We start from the raw sequence: 13,872 nt of genomic DNA on the forward strand, positions 1-13,872 counted from the left end.
TGATGTCGCTGCCGAGTCTCATACCTTTGCCTTTTATTTTTCTTTTTCGTCTCCACCTTTTTTTCCCTTGACGAAACTGCGTGTATGCTCCTTCAGTTGCCAACATTAATGGGTTCAATCTCTTTCAACTGTTTTGTATGGTCAAGGTGTTGTTCTGTCCTTTATGTATGGTCACTAGACTTGCCAGCTTTTCTTGTATCGTCCCATTGCATCGGCTGCCTTTGATTTCCTTGGTGTTTATCTAGAGGGCTTCTTTGCCTCTAGTCCTGTTGACTATGAATTCAAAGAGTCTTGAGAGTTTCAGATCCCAATTGTTCCAGTCCAACCCCACTCTTACGTAGACGTATAGTACGTTTCCTTGACTCTGTAAGTATTGTAATTTGAGTATACCTGCATATTCACGGTCCTCTCGATGCTCAGTGCTTGATACGCTTTGTGAAAGGAGCCGACCTGCAAGGAGCGCCAAGTCACGTGTTAGGGCCGCGCCCATCCCGGAAGTTGGACTTGCCGCGTTGCTTCGAACCTCCGGGAATGCCGCTGCCTTGACTTGTTATTCAGTCGCTGATGCTGTCGAATTATTTATAGAGGGTCTTTCCTTCATTTCAACTTCAGACTCCGCTCATCTGCTTCCTGGGTACTTGCGCCCTGAGCGCTAAGTGGATTTTCTCCCGTCATGGATATCCAGGAGACTCAGCGTCTCCTTTCGGAGTACCTCCATGAACTCGCCGACCTCTTCCATCGTCTACCCGGTTCTGCGATCTTTCTACGTTATGTGAAGTCTAGTTACCAGAACGACCCGATCCGCTCGGCTGTCGAACTCTTTCTCTTCTTGTTTGCGGTCCGCTACCTTCTCGCTCCGAAGTATTCGACTAAACCGGGTGTGGTTCAACTTTCGGAGGATGAGGTTGATGATTTGGTGGATGAGTGGACTCCGGAGCCGTTGGTGGGAAAGCCTACTCCACTGGAGGCGATGGAGGTTGATAAGCGGACGGTCATTGTTGGGTATGTATTGTCTTTCCTGGTTTGTCTCCTGTCAGAGATGGTATGCTGACTTTTGGTGACTTGCAGCCCAGTTGGACCCAAGTCCAAGTTGAGCAACGGTCGGACGGTCGCCAATCTCGGTTCCTATAACTACTACAACTTCAATACGAACGAGTCGCTTAAGGAGAAGGCCATCCAGACCCTGCGAAACTACGGTGTCGGTCCTTGCGGTCCCCGCGGTTTCTATGGTACTCAGGATGTTCATATGAAGACGGAGGCTGATGTTGCCTCTTATCTTGGTACTGCATCCTGCATCATCTATGCGCAAGCCTTTTCGACAATCTCCAGTGTCATTCCTGCGTTCTCAAAGCGTGGTGATATCATTGTTGCGGACAAGGGTGTCAGCTTCGCCATTCGCAAGGGTATCCAGATCTCTCGCAGCATTGTTCGCTGGTATGAGCATAATGATATGGAAGACTTGGAGAGAGTCCTCGCAAAGGTCACCAAGGAACAAGCCAGGAAGCCTCTTACTAGGCGGTTCATTATCACCGAAGGTCTGTTTGAATCTTACGGCGACATGGTGAATTTGCCTAAGATTGTGAGTGCTTATCCTCAATATGTTTCGTCTGTGGATTTAGCTGACTAGGTTACAGATCGAGCTCAAACTCAAGTACAAGTTCCGTCTGATCCTCGATGAGACTTGGTCTTTTGGTGTTCTTGGGCGAACTGGCCGTGGTGTGACTGAGCACCAGAATGTCGATGCGGCGGAAGTTGATATGATTGTGGGCTCGCTGGCCGGCCCACTGATTGCCGGAGGTGGCTTCTGTGCTGGCTCGGAAGAGATCGTCCATCATCAGCGTATCTCGGCTGCTGCTTATACTTTCTCTGCGGCACTTCCCGCTCTTTTGTCTACCACTGCTAGTGCTACGATCAACCTCCTCCAGAACAGCCCGGAGACTGTGACACAGCTGCGGGAGCATACCAAGGCCATGTGGGCCCAGTTGGACCCTCGCAGTGATTGGGTTTACTGCACCAGTTCCCCCGAGAACCCTATGATGATTCTGGTGTTGAAGCCTGAGGTGGTTGCTGCGAAGAAGCTGTCTCTTGACGACCAGCAATTCTTGCTCCAAGATATTGTTGACGAGGTGAGTGCTGCTTGGCAAAATGGCTTATAGGGGAAGATAACTGACTGCTTTGGATACAGTGTCTCGCAAACGGTGTTCTCATCAGTCGCCTGAAAACTCTCCAGGATAACTTCGAGCCGAAGCAGATTGTTCCTCCTGCCTTGAAGGTTTGCGTGACAATCGGATTGACGAGAAAGGAGATTGAAAAAGCAGGAACGACCATCCGCCACGCGATCACGAAAGTTCTAAGCAAGAGGAAGTAAAGGCTTTTCTTTCCCTTTCTTTCTCGTATCTCAATTCCCGGCCTATCCTGAAAGTGGCCATGAACATTAATGCTCCAATGACACGCTTCTTGTACCCTTCTTTCCATTCGTGCCGTTGCCCTTTCTGTTGGTGATATAGAACACCACCCTACACTATTTCTTGTATAACATATTACACCGTGGATTGATGCGACCTAGATGCGTTTCCTGAGGCGTGATATGAGGTTGTTGAAGCCTCGGGTCTCTATTTTTACTGTGCAGATATTCTTATTTGCCCATCTCAGCCTTTATCTCTTTGCGTGCTTGGGCACAGTGAACATTAATAGACATTACATTCTAATATTAATTTTGTGTTCTTGTCCAATCAATGCATTTTGTGATTCAATTTGTGTCTTGGATCTCAACGCGACGAAAGGGATGTACAGGGATATCCGCTTCACTGATGGTCGAGTCATGACAGGGGCAGAACATCGACCTAGGGCTCTGGAAGAGCACCAAGGGGCCACGGGTTACACCGTGGAATCGATCGGGGTTTCGATTTTGTGGCAAATGGCCTGGACGAGGCCGTGGCGCATTCTCGAGACCAAGGGATCTGCGCAGATACGAAATTAACATTCCATCCAAAACAACCCAGTTAAACATTTGTTTTCCTAGAAGCAGAATAGCGGCACTCCCTTGTCTTCACCCATGGCGCTCCAGAATGAAGGGCAGGCGTCTTCACTCTATGCCAGAGTGAATCCCAGGAGATGCACTTGGCTGAACGGCGTCTTTGAACAAAACCTGTGTTTTCTGCTCTGTGTCTGACCGTTATTTCCTGGTGCGCTTGACGGTAGGATCTTTGCTCAAATCACCACGTGGATTGAACGATAAAAGACTGTTCTCAAAGTCAACTTTGTCAATACAGTAGCAACGAGTTTGCGTTACACCAGCAATGAGACGTCTTTTGTACCTCCTCGTTGTGTTGCTGCTCAGCTATGTTGTCCGCGCACTTCCCTATGGTATGCCCCTGAGACTACGAGTGCCTGACCTACCGATTGACTGAGATTGTAGACGACCATGGCAAAAAGCGCGATCTTGGCCCTCTGGGTGATCTTCCAGGAGGTGATGTGATTGTGTGGGTAGACCAAGCTGGAAATGCTCTTGCCAACAACGTCGTGGGCGGCGGCAATTCAAACCCAACTGCAACGGCAGACAGCGTAAGTGTTACCAAGAGCACTGCTTTGGGCCTCAAGTTAGGGTCTGGGCTGACAAGATAGTCGCCTGCAACTCTTCCACCACTGTTACCGACTCTCGATGATGATTCGGATCTCTCCCCCGCCGTCCCACTTCCTGAATCTACCAAGCACCCAAAGACAGGAAATTACCGTCGCTTTGGCATCTCCTACTCTCCGTATAACAGCGATGGCAGCTGCAAGACCCAAGACCAAGTCAACCAAGACCTGGACAAGCTGGGGCAGTACGGGTTCGTCCGGATCTACGGCGTAGACTGTGACCAGACGAGCAAGGTTGCCAAAGCCGCGCGACAACGCAACCTGAAAGTCTTTGCCGGTGTCTTCGACCTGCAGAACTTCCCATCTAGTCTTGACTACATCACCGGGGCTGCCAACGGAGACTGGTCCGTCTTCCACACCATCAATATCGGCAACGAATTAGTCAACGATGGTAAGAACTCGATTACCGATGTCACCAACGCAGTAAACACAGCACGCAACAAGCTCCGCGCAGCAGGATACCAAGGACCCGTGGTAACGGTGGATACCTTCTCAGTCCTGATCCAACATCCCGAGCTCTGCCAAGCGTCCGATTACTGTGCTGCCAACTGCCATGCCTTCTTCGATAACAACAACACCGCTGATAAAGCCGGCCAGTACGTCAAAGACCAAGCCAATAAGATCTCCAAAGCGGCCCGCGGTAAAAAAACGCTTATTAGCGAGTCAGGATGGCCACATAACGGTCAGCCCAATGGCAAGGCTGTACCGTCTTCGCAGAACCAACAAAAGGCAATTGCCAGCTTGCAGCAGACATTCACGGGCGATAATGAATTGATTCTATTTACTGCCTTTGATGATCTGTGGAAGCAAGACTCCCCTGGTACTTTTGGAGCGGAGAAGTTCTGGGGCATCAATCAACGCTGACGATTGGCATTTTGATCTGCTCCACTTACGTCCATCTGGTGTTGGGCGGCTGATCATCATGGGCAGTACCCTTCTGACATTCTATACATAGATATGATATGCTTTCGGATTAGATCGCGCTGGTCGTGATTGTTTCGAGAGCTTTGTCAGTTGGTATGCCCGTGTGATGATCCTATTGTTTTGTTTCTTTTTCTTCTACATGTTAAGTTCTTTCTTCTGTCCATTTACACAAGTCTTGTGAATAATTGGTTATGTCTCACACAGTGTCTTGTGCATATTTGACAGTTATTTGAATTGACTGATGACTTTGGTGTCATCTATTGCTGAACATCATATCATACCATTCCACAATCCTATGCCAGTAAAACCCACGTCTGATAAGTCCAAGAACAGCTCTGCTGCAATCCCACTAAACCGAAAACTACCTAGTAACTACTTAGTAACTGGGCCCCATCATCGTCGTCGTCGTCATCAACCACGTACGTACCTACTTCTCAATCTTTCTCGGGAGCCACCCGACCTCCACCCACCAGCAAAACCAGAGCTTCCGGTACGCCCAGGAAAACAAGATCCAAACTAATCCCGATCTCGGTAATCTTCCCTTCCCACAACGCCCGTTGCGAAAAGTACGTTACATGTCCGAGAATGGAGCTAGTCTTATCCATTCTATTCTGTTCTAGTTTAGTCTAGTTCTAGTAAGTAGTCTTGCCACCAGATTTAGTATTTTGTTTCAGCTGTATTGTATCATTAAGCAAGACTAGTATTTTGCGTTTTGAATGAGGTGGTATGTATTATTGGGTTTGGTATTGTTTGTATTATTGTGTTTGTGGTATTGGTATTGATTCTATGTTTTAGGGGGGGGGGGGGGAGTATAGCTAGCTAACCTAGGTAGTATACTGAGGAGTTGTGGCGCTCATTCGTGTGTTTAATACATGAGAATAAATAGGATTATGAGGTCGCTTTGAGGTCGTTAGTTTGATTAATGATGTTCTCCACTTGAGATGCTGAGTTAATTTGGATTATTGTGGGTTCGGTGGTTGTATGCTTATGCTTGACATTGAGAGCAAAGGAGGGTAGTAAGTAGTGACAATCAATTAGATGCTTTGCATTATGCCGCTGCATTGCATGCAGATTATAGTAAACTGAAATGGTGTATGCTTGCTATGCTATGATGCTGTAATGTGATATGCTACTCCCAATGGAAATACCCCGTGCAGCTGGCTACTCAAGACTGACGTTCTGCACCGCTTCCTCGACACTCACGGTGGCGTTGGTCTTGGGTTCGCTATCTGTGTGGCTATGCTGCTGGGCTTTCTCCAGATGCTCCGCCGGTAAATCCGGCACGGGAGGGGGTTTATAAGTCAAGTCAGCCTGGCCGGTCCTTGTGCGGCCGCGACGGCGAGTTTGAGGGCGTTCGGGTTTCTGGGTGTGTTTTTGAGTAACAGGGGTGGCGGCTGGCGGGGTAGGTGATGGTGCAGTGGTGGATGTGCTGGGGCTGCTGACGCTGTGGTGATGCTGTTGCTGTTGTTGCTGTGCAGGTCGAGAAGGACTGGCAAGCGGAGTGCAGTGGCTCGTGACTGGGACAGGAAGGTGACCTACTCCTCCATGGCCTGCGTGGAGGTGGGGAACTGTTGAGCGTCGGGGTGGAGGGACAGCTGGAGGTGGGTTGGAGGCTGAGCGGCGTGAGTGACTGGGGACGGGGGGTGGGACGATGCCGGTGGAATTAGTGCGCTCGCTGGCGATGTTGGCGGTGACGAGGGTTGCGGGTGGAATGATTGGGCTTGTGTGTTGAGATTCGGCGTCTTCGGGGATCTTGTCAGTTTGTCCATGGTCGTCGTCTCGCCGGCCGCGCCAACGTCTTTGTCTCGGAGGCGGAGGCTTGACTTTGGGCTTGCCCAGCAGCTTTGATGGACTCGTTGGGCTATCAATGGCAGCACGGGTATCGTTGCGGCTGGGTGTTATGATGCCAGGCTTCACATGCTGGGATGCTACTTCTTGGACGCTGAGGCTGGAGGATGATGCGTGCTCAAGGTGCATGCCGATTCGTTGCGCTTGGTTGAGCCTGTGATGCGCAGCCATGCTTGACGTGCTGGAGTCTGGACCGTCGAGTCTCGTGGGCGACATGTTCTCAGGAGAGCTGTCGACCGTGCTCGTGGGGGAGAGGGTCCGAGAGGTTTCCAATGGTTCCCCGAATTCAGCATCAGGAGGTACACTATCCGTGGGCGTGGTATCTTCATTGTGAACTGGCTTTTCTGGCTCAGGGTCTCGAAGCCATTCAACAGCTGCGCATCGAAGAACCAGCCTTCGTGTTGTCTCATCCACATCGTCGAAGTGCATTATCTTCTCCCGGTCAGGCCCACTCTCGGAGAGCTGACCGTGAACAAGCAGTCTGAGCACCCGCTTGAGCTCCTCCCTCTTGTAGAACGGTGGATACTTGAGCTGTGTATGTGCCAGTAGTGGGTAGAGAACACGCAAATATGTGTGTCGGAGAGCGGACGCCTCTTCGGGCAGGTCCAGAAGGTTTCGAATGAGGATGTCGACCAGTACGTGAAGATCATTGGTAAAAAAGTATTCGTAGGTGGTCGGGGTAGTGAAGATGAGGTATAAGAGCTTGAGCGTCAGAAGCTGGAGCGATGTCTCGGCTGCAGGAGTTAGAACCTTCCACCCATTGCGCTTGGGACGACTAACCTTCACGATTAATCAGAAGGATAATATTCTCCCCAAAAGTCTTGTAGAGGTTGCCGTGCATGGCCAGAATCTTGATGATCTTGTTCGTCAAGCCATTGGACGTATTCTCATCGACCGGATCATGCGCGGAAATCATGAACTGCTCGTTCAAAACCAGCTGAGCATATCGTTAGCATAATCCCAGCACATCCCAAACAAAGCATAACCACTCACCAGCACCCGAATAACCGGATAATGATAAGGATCATTAACATCGTACGACAGATCCTCAATGATATCAAAGAGGCCCTTGACGAATTCATCATCCACGAGAACTGTACCACCCTTCAGTCAACAAACAACCTAGACCACAGCAATATACCCAAGAAGAAGAAAACGCACCCAAATCCTCAATCTTGACCCTCTGAATCCTCGACATCTCATACATCAAATCCATCAACAACCGATGCAACCCCGCAGGGACCTCCTCTTCCTCCTTCCGATTCCGCGCCTGCAGCAGTTCCAACAACCTGGGGAACAGGCCCTCCTCATTCATCATCCGAAACGCCACGTCATGCTGTCGCCCATCGAAGAGCAAGAACGATACGATGAGGTGAAGAGTCGCAGGGTCGTCATCCTACACCACCAAACCAGCATCAGTAAACCAGATCCCCACCATCCACAAGGGAGAAAGTAAGAAAAAACCCCAACGAACCTGCAACAACCCATAAACCATCTGTCTCCGCACATAATCCGTATGAGCGACAAAGATATTCGACGCAAGCAATTTATACGAGCACCTCGTAACATCTAACTCGGATTGAAGGTATTCATCTGAAACCGTACCACCCCCCAGCTGTCAGCGCACCCTCCCACGCCGCATCTTTCAGTTCATTGCATCTTATCTCATTTTCATACCTTTGTATTTCGTCGCCAGACCCAAATAAGACCTCAGCGCATTATCAATATGATCTTCCGAGGAGCAAGGGGAGGAAACAATCTCTTGTATCTCGTCCCAGAATTGCTGCTCGTTCTCGAGGGAGACCTCAAAGTCCATTTCCCGGTGCTACTGCTGATACTAGTGTTGCTGCGGGTGCTGCGGGTTGATCGTCCTCGTCGTCGTCGGGAATGTCGTCGTGTGGTTGTTTCCCTGCACTCATCCCGCCCGCCTTGCGCTTGGAGCTGGGTTGCGAGGAGGGGTGATGCACTTGCTCCGCGGGGGTGGGGGAAGGTAGAGGGAAGTGGTGTGTTGTGTGATGTGTGTGTGGTGTGGTAGGTTAGGTAGTATGGAGTGGATGGATGGATGGATAGAAGTGGCCAAGTCAACTCGGGCGGCGGCGGGGGATTGGCGGGCGATCCACCGGTATTTTTCTGGTCGGGGAAACAGGAGTGAGAACTATCTACGGAGTACTAAGGGCAGCCGTACGTCATTCATCAGCACTAAATAGTTAGCTGACTAGCTAATTTTCTTGTTAAGTAGATATTGTCTTGAGTCTTGTTGCTTGGTATGACAACATGGAATGTAGATTTACAACATTGGATTCTGAATAAATGTGTCAATATAGAAACCAAAGTTGTTTCTCCGGTCCCATGATTAATTGTTTACAGCCACTAGTAAAGTACGTAGTCTATACAACAACAACATCCTCCCAGCGCCAGTCGCCGGGTTCATTACAGATCGCCTGATATCAGCCTCTTATTCCCAAGCCAGCTAGAGAAATAACGAAAGCATCACGCAAGAGAGAAAAATCGGGGAACGACGAGGTGATAAATAAAGGGTGACGATTAAAGAAGGGGGTCAATCAACTCATGTGCTCGGGGACGTGGTATCTGTACTTTTCCAAACAAACGCAATAACAAAAACAGCAATATCGACGTAGACTGCACATGCACATGCATACAAAGCCATAGAGAGCATTAGGGTTACTGCGGGCGCTTGAATGGGTGCGCTTCGGTGTTTCTGCGGTCAAGGGTCAGTCTCCAGTGTGCAGTTTTCGTCAAGGCCAGTTTTCACTTACAGCACATATTCGTCCAGACTCACCACGCTCGGGTCGCTGAACAACAGGTAGAAGTACTTGAGCGTCTCCGCCAGCCAGAAGGACTGCATCTCGTCCGTCGGCTTGGGAGTCTGGACCGTCACGTCTTCAATGGCCGAATTGGCCAGCTCCGTCCGCGTGTACTTGGACACCGCCTCGAACATCTCCCAGCCCTTCTCGCGCCAGTGCTCGTCGCCAGTAAGGCGGTACATGATGAACACCGACTCGATCGCCTCGGGCCGCAAGAGGTACTTGCGATCGACTAGACGAGTCACACCAGGTGGCAGCCGCTCGTTCCGAATCCGGGCCGCGACAAATTCCTCGTGCGAGGGGGCCTTCTCCTCCTCGGCTTCGTCAACCTTCTCCACCGGTTCCTCCTCCTTCTTCTTGATGTCGTCGGGAGGCGTTGCAATGACGTGCCAGTTGCCGCGCTCCCGCTTGGCGTGAGACTTCTTGATCGAGTTGATAGCCTCGGGCTCCGGATCCACGTATTCGTTGGACTTGGTTTTCGCCCTTTCTTTCTCCTTCTCTTCTTTGCGTGCTGCCGCCCGAGCCAATCGCTCCTGCATGTTCGGGTCCAGCGCCTTGTAGTAGGCTTCCTCGTTCCATTCGCACTTCTCGCCGTTCTTGCAAGGAATCAAGGAGAAGTGCTCGGGCATGATCCCGGTCTTGGTGGACTCGTACGCCCACACACAACCATCAGTCAACTTGGACGCCAGATCCATGTCACCTTCAATGCCAAACAATTTGGCACCAATACCGACCATGCCACCCACGAAGCAGGAAAGATGATCGCCGTCATAGGTGACTTTCGTACGACCAGGCTGCTTGGGCACCGTCATGGTGCTCAAGAATCGAACATCGCGACCGCCCTTGATCATGGGCTGGAAGAGGAGCCGTTCTTTGGTTGCTTTGATGGCCTTTTCGTACATGGTGCGGTACTGATCGTTGAGACCACCCAACAGCATATACTCCTTGGGCAGATACTCATACGTCGAGTCAGCAAGAGCGCCCAATCCGTACTTCTCGCTTTCCGAGGCGGGGCTGGTCAAGCCTTCATGGCACTGCGCGTCGGGAGTCTGCTTGTCGAAGGAAGCGCGGTACTCGCTCTCTGAGCTAGGGTAGTCTTGTTGACGCGAGACTCCACCGTACTCAGCCGGTTGGGCATCGTCGTGCAGCGATCTTGCATCATGAGGCACCAAAAACTCGGTGTAGCTCTGGGCGTCCGTTGGAGCAGGCCGAGTGGTGTGAGGCCTCGTGGGAGCAGTACTGGTGGCTGATTCTACTGGCACTTTTCCGCGAGGAACCTCATGATCGATGTGAGTGGGGGTCTTCTTGCAACCAGATGCGTCGATCTTCATTGGCCACAAGCCAGGAAGCTGCGTGTTGTCCTGATAAGCCTCGAGCGCATTCGTAATGCGCGCAATAGCGTCGTAGTATTTGTTTTCCTTGGTCAGCTGTGCCAGGCGGGTGAATTCCACCGAAAGAGAGCCAAGTTCAGCCAACACAGCCTTCTTGTCTGCACGATGCGGTTGCACTGTGTAAAGCCTGCATAACAAGCACGTCAGCTATACATAATCCCAATCTATAGCACCAAAACAAAGAACTTACGGGGCCCATTTGTAAAAGAGGGTTGGCATGCGGTTCGGAGTGTCAAAAGCGCCCATTATGATCTCGGCGAGCTCTACCGCTTTCTCCAGAAGCACATCGTACTTGTGTCCGGAGATATCGTATGCACCGAGCAGACCTCCCATATAACGGATGACCGTCTCGAAGACCGGAATGTCCTTCTTCTTGGAGGTGGTGAAGTCAATGGTCTTGATAAAGTCGACCGCAAGGGAGAACTCCTCCTTCAGACCCATGAGCCAAAGGGTATCCAAGCCGTCCACGAGAGTAGCTCCCCAGCCATTAAACGGATCGCGATAACCACCCCGGAGGGGCAGGACCTCATCATGGCCCATGGCGGAAGTTTTGTAGCCAGTCCAAGCGTGTTCGAAAGTGGACCTGATCGTCGATAGCCTTTCGAGACGCTTCATCTTGTCGGCGGACGATTCGTCTTTGAAATCAGCCTGCAGTTTAGGGAGCACCTTGGACTGACCGGCGGGCAGCTGGATCAAGTCCTCGGGAGCGAGAGGATATTGCTCGGGCATCTTCTTCCAATGGGGGTGTGGCCAGGTGGACTCGGGAGCCTCCACTGCCAACTTCCCTTTCTCTTCAGAACCCAATTGAGACTGGGCCGGACCAGACTCGGCTTCATTCTTGTTCCCCGAGGCCGTTGCATCGCTCGACGGGTTGGACACTTCCGCGGAGATTGACGGGCGAGCATCAGATAAGGTTTCGGTAGAAGGCTCTTTCGCTTCTTCGGAATGTTGATCGGAGCTCTCGGGGGAAGAAGGAGGAGGAGGGGGCGGAGGGACATCTAAGGGAGCAGAGTCCTTGAGGGTGGTCTCGTCGGCGGGGGGAGGATTCGGCGAGAACGATGCAGGATGACGATCAACGGGTGGCGGCGCACTCCAGGCGGAAGGAGCCTGTTCTCGAGATCGAGCAAAATGTATGAAGGCGAGCACAAAGATGGTCGCGAAGACCAGGAGAACCCGGTAGCGTCGGGCTCGAAACATGGTAAACGAATGTAACCGAGAAGGTAGTAACACAAGACTCGGAAGAACGAAAGGCAAGAAACAGAGTTTGAAAGGGGAGAAAAAAAATCCCCCAAGCGAGAGTTAAATCAAATGGAAGAAATAATATAATTGTTCCCCAAAAAGAGGAGGTATGAAGAGGGGGATGCGGGTTATACGAGGGAGGAGGGACACCGCAAGGATCACGAGATCCCAAGGGAGTCAAGTTCCTGCAAGCCGCGGGACAAGACTCGGGGCGAAAACGAATGGAGGAGACTCCCAATCAATGAGGAGTGGATTATAAGATTTGAGGAGGGGTCAGATTTCTCTCTAACGACAGACTGGGCTGAGATCCAGCATGCAACAAAAGTGGACCAAACGAGTGGAAAGAGAATGAATCAATCAGGAGGTGGGTGGGAATTGGCGGAGAGTTGACCTGTTTTAGGTCATGATTGATTTCGGGAGAGGAGAAGAGAGAGAGAAAGAAGGAAGAGAGAGTGAGAGAGGATGGATGAATTGGGAATGACAACCTGCAGCCCTGACCGGAAAGGGAAACTATCAGGTGAGAAGAGGGAAAGAAAAAGGTAAAGTGTAAAAAGTAAGAAGTAAGAAAGAGGAGAAAGAAGGCCCAAAAAAATAAAAAAAAGAGGACAAGTCTAAAGATGGTGGGAAGGAAAAAGCACCAACTAAACACCTGCACGACAGGAAGAGAGAGAGAAAGAGAGGGAGAGGGTGAGAGAAGGTAAGAGCGCGCGTGAGAGACAGACAGACTTGAAAGAGGGGAGGAGAAGAGGGAAAAGGGCCGACTAGTTAGTAACTGGAAGGTTTAGACCTCCGCCAGGGACTGGCCAGACCGCGCGATGCTCCAATAAAATGAATGAATTGAGATTGAAAAGGAACTAAAAGAATGGATGGAAACTCGCCTGAACCGCCTGCGGATGCAACCGCCGCTCACATCCAAGCAGAAAGCCATTAAAGCCCTGAGCCCCGGCCAAGATTCTGGTGCTGCGCGCGTGGAGCCCAAGGGAAAAGTTATCGCGGTCGGAAATCGCTTGGATCAGGAGTCAAGTTTAAGACCAAGTCTGTTGCAGTTTGCATTAAACTATCACTTGTTCACTGCATCATCGTCATCCATCCATCCTGGCTGAATAATGATGAAAGGAATGACAATGACTGAATGCAGCAACTAACTAGTCAACTATCAAATGATGATGATGACCGGGGGGTAAGCAATACTCCGATCCCATCATTGGCATTCCTGGTCAAGTCAAGACTGTCAATAGTCCAGCGCATTGCATCCCAAAAATCAAAAATTAAAAAATCAAAAAACCCAATAAAATCAATGATCGAGACCAACAAAAGGAGATCCCCGGATCCGCGACGGAGGGATCAGCAGGGAGATTGAATTGATAGCTGCCGGTCGGTCGGGCGCACTGGTTCCAGACTTGCAGGGGGGGAGAGAAGAAGAAGGAAAGACAGATGGATGATCGACTGTCAACAACCGGGTTGGAATGGGGAGAGCATCATGGATTATAAGATCGACGAACAATCCACTTCATGTCTCTCAACAATTGTTATTTTTCAATTGTCTACGTATGTCTCTACGCAATTCGCAGTATGTTTTTGTACGTATACCATTGACATTCATGGTGGCTGTTCGCTGCCAACAACAACAAGAACATAATGCGCGTCGGCTGCAGGGGACGGACTGACTGGATCCTCTTTTTTCCTTTTCCTTTTTTATTTTTCTCTCTTTAGTGTGAGTTGCTAAATATAGCCTGTGATGGAGCCCCCGTAATTACCGAGACGGGCGGGGGGTGGATAACACAAACAATCACAAGGAAGAGGAAGAAGGAGGAAGAAGAAGAATAATAATGGATGTTATTTCCCTCTCTCCCTCGTTCCACAAATTATTCATTCACTCATTCGTTCTTTCTTTGATTCATAATGGTGAAAAGTTATCAAAGGCTAAACTAATAACCTTTCCCCTCCTTCTCATCCATGGATACTCGTCCCGGAAACCCGGAGTTTATCCAGGGGTGAACTGAACT

At 50.4% G+C, this 13,872-nt stretch overlaps 4 protein-coding genes across 4 annotated transcripts; 2 read left to right on the forward strand and 2 right to left on the reverse strand.

Moving 5' to 3' along the window:
• The first annotated feature begins 534 nt into the window (after positions 1-534).
• lcbA (serine C-palmitoyltransferase subunit lcbA) lies at positions 535-2,467 on the forward strand. The gene is made up of 4 exons (XM_025702239.1): positions 535-1,002; positions 1,069-1,579; positions 1,635-2,126; positions 2,186-2,467. Exons 1-4 carry the CDS (start codon positions 674-676, stop codon positions 2,366-2,368), a joined length of 1,515 nt encoding a protein of 504 aa, XP_025564532.1. The 5' UTR covers positions 535-673; the 3' UTR covers positions 2,369-2,467.
• A 605-nt stretch (positions 2,468-3,072) lies between these two features.
• scw4 (putative cell wall glucanase (Scw4)) lies at positions 3,073-4,829 on the forward strand. The gene is made up of 3 exons (XM_025709470.1): positions 3,073-3,366; positions 3,419-3,564; positions 3,625-4,829. Exons 1-3 carry the CDS (start codon positions 3,300-3,302, stop codon positions 4,501-4,503), a joined length of 1,092 nt encoding a protein of 363 aa, XP_025564533.1. The 5' UTR covers positions 3,073-3,299; the 3' UTR covers positions 4,504-4,829.
• Positions 4,830-5,603: 774 nt separating this feature from the next.
• Positions 5,604-8,463, reverse strand: BO88DRAFT_362729 (DUF2013 domain-containing protein). The gene is made up of 6 exons (XM_025703921.1): positions 8,089-8,463; positions 7,886-8,004; positions 7,573-7,807; positions 7,405-7,505; positions 7,192-7,348; positions 5,604-7,145 (listed from the first exon to the last, which is right to left on the reverse strand). The coding sequence occupies exons 1-6, from the start codon at positions 8,225-8,227 to the stop codon at positions 5,725-5,727; spliced, it is 2,172 nt and encodes a 723-aa protein (XP_025564534.1). The 5' UTR covers positions 8,228-8,463; the 3' UTR covers positions 5,604-5,724.
• A 630-nt stretch (positions 8,464-9,093) lies between these two features.
• On the reverse strand, positions 9,094-11,824 carry BO88DRAFT_336931 (class I alpha-mannosidase 1A; the record flags this gene model as incomplete). The annotated part of the gene is made up of 3 exons (XM_025702917.1): positions 9,094-9,130; positions 9,189-10,754; positions 10,818-11,824. The coding sequence occupies 3 exons, from the start codon at positions 11,822-11,824 to the stop codon at positions 9,094-9,096; spliced, it is 2,610 nt and encodes an 869-aa protein (XP_025564535.1).
• Between the last annotated feature and the right edge of the window lie 2,048 nt (positions 11,825-13,872).

Source organism: Aspergillus vadensis (genome assembly GCF_003184925.1).
Source record: "Aspergillus vadensis CBS 113365 unplaced genomic scaffold BO88scaffold_7, whole genome shotgun sequence".
NCBI lineage: Eukaryota > Fungi > Ascomycota > Eurotiomycetes > Eurotiales > Aspergillaceae > Aspergillus > Aspergillus vadensis.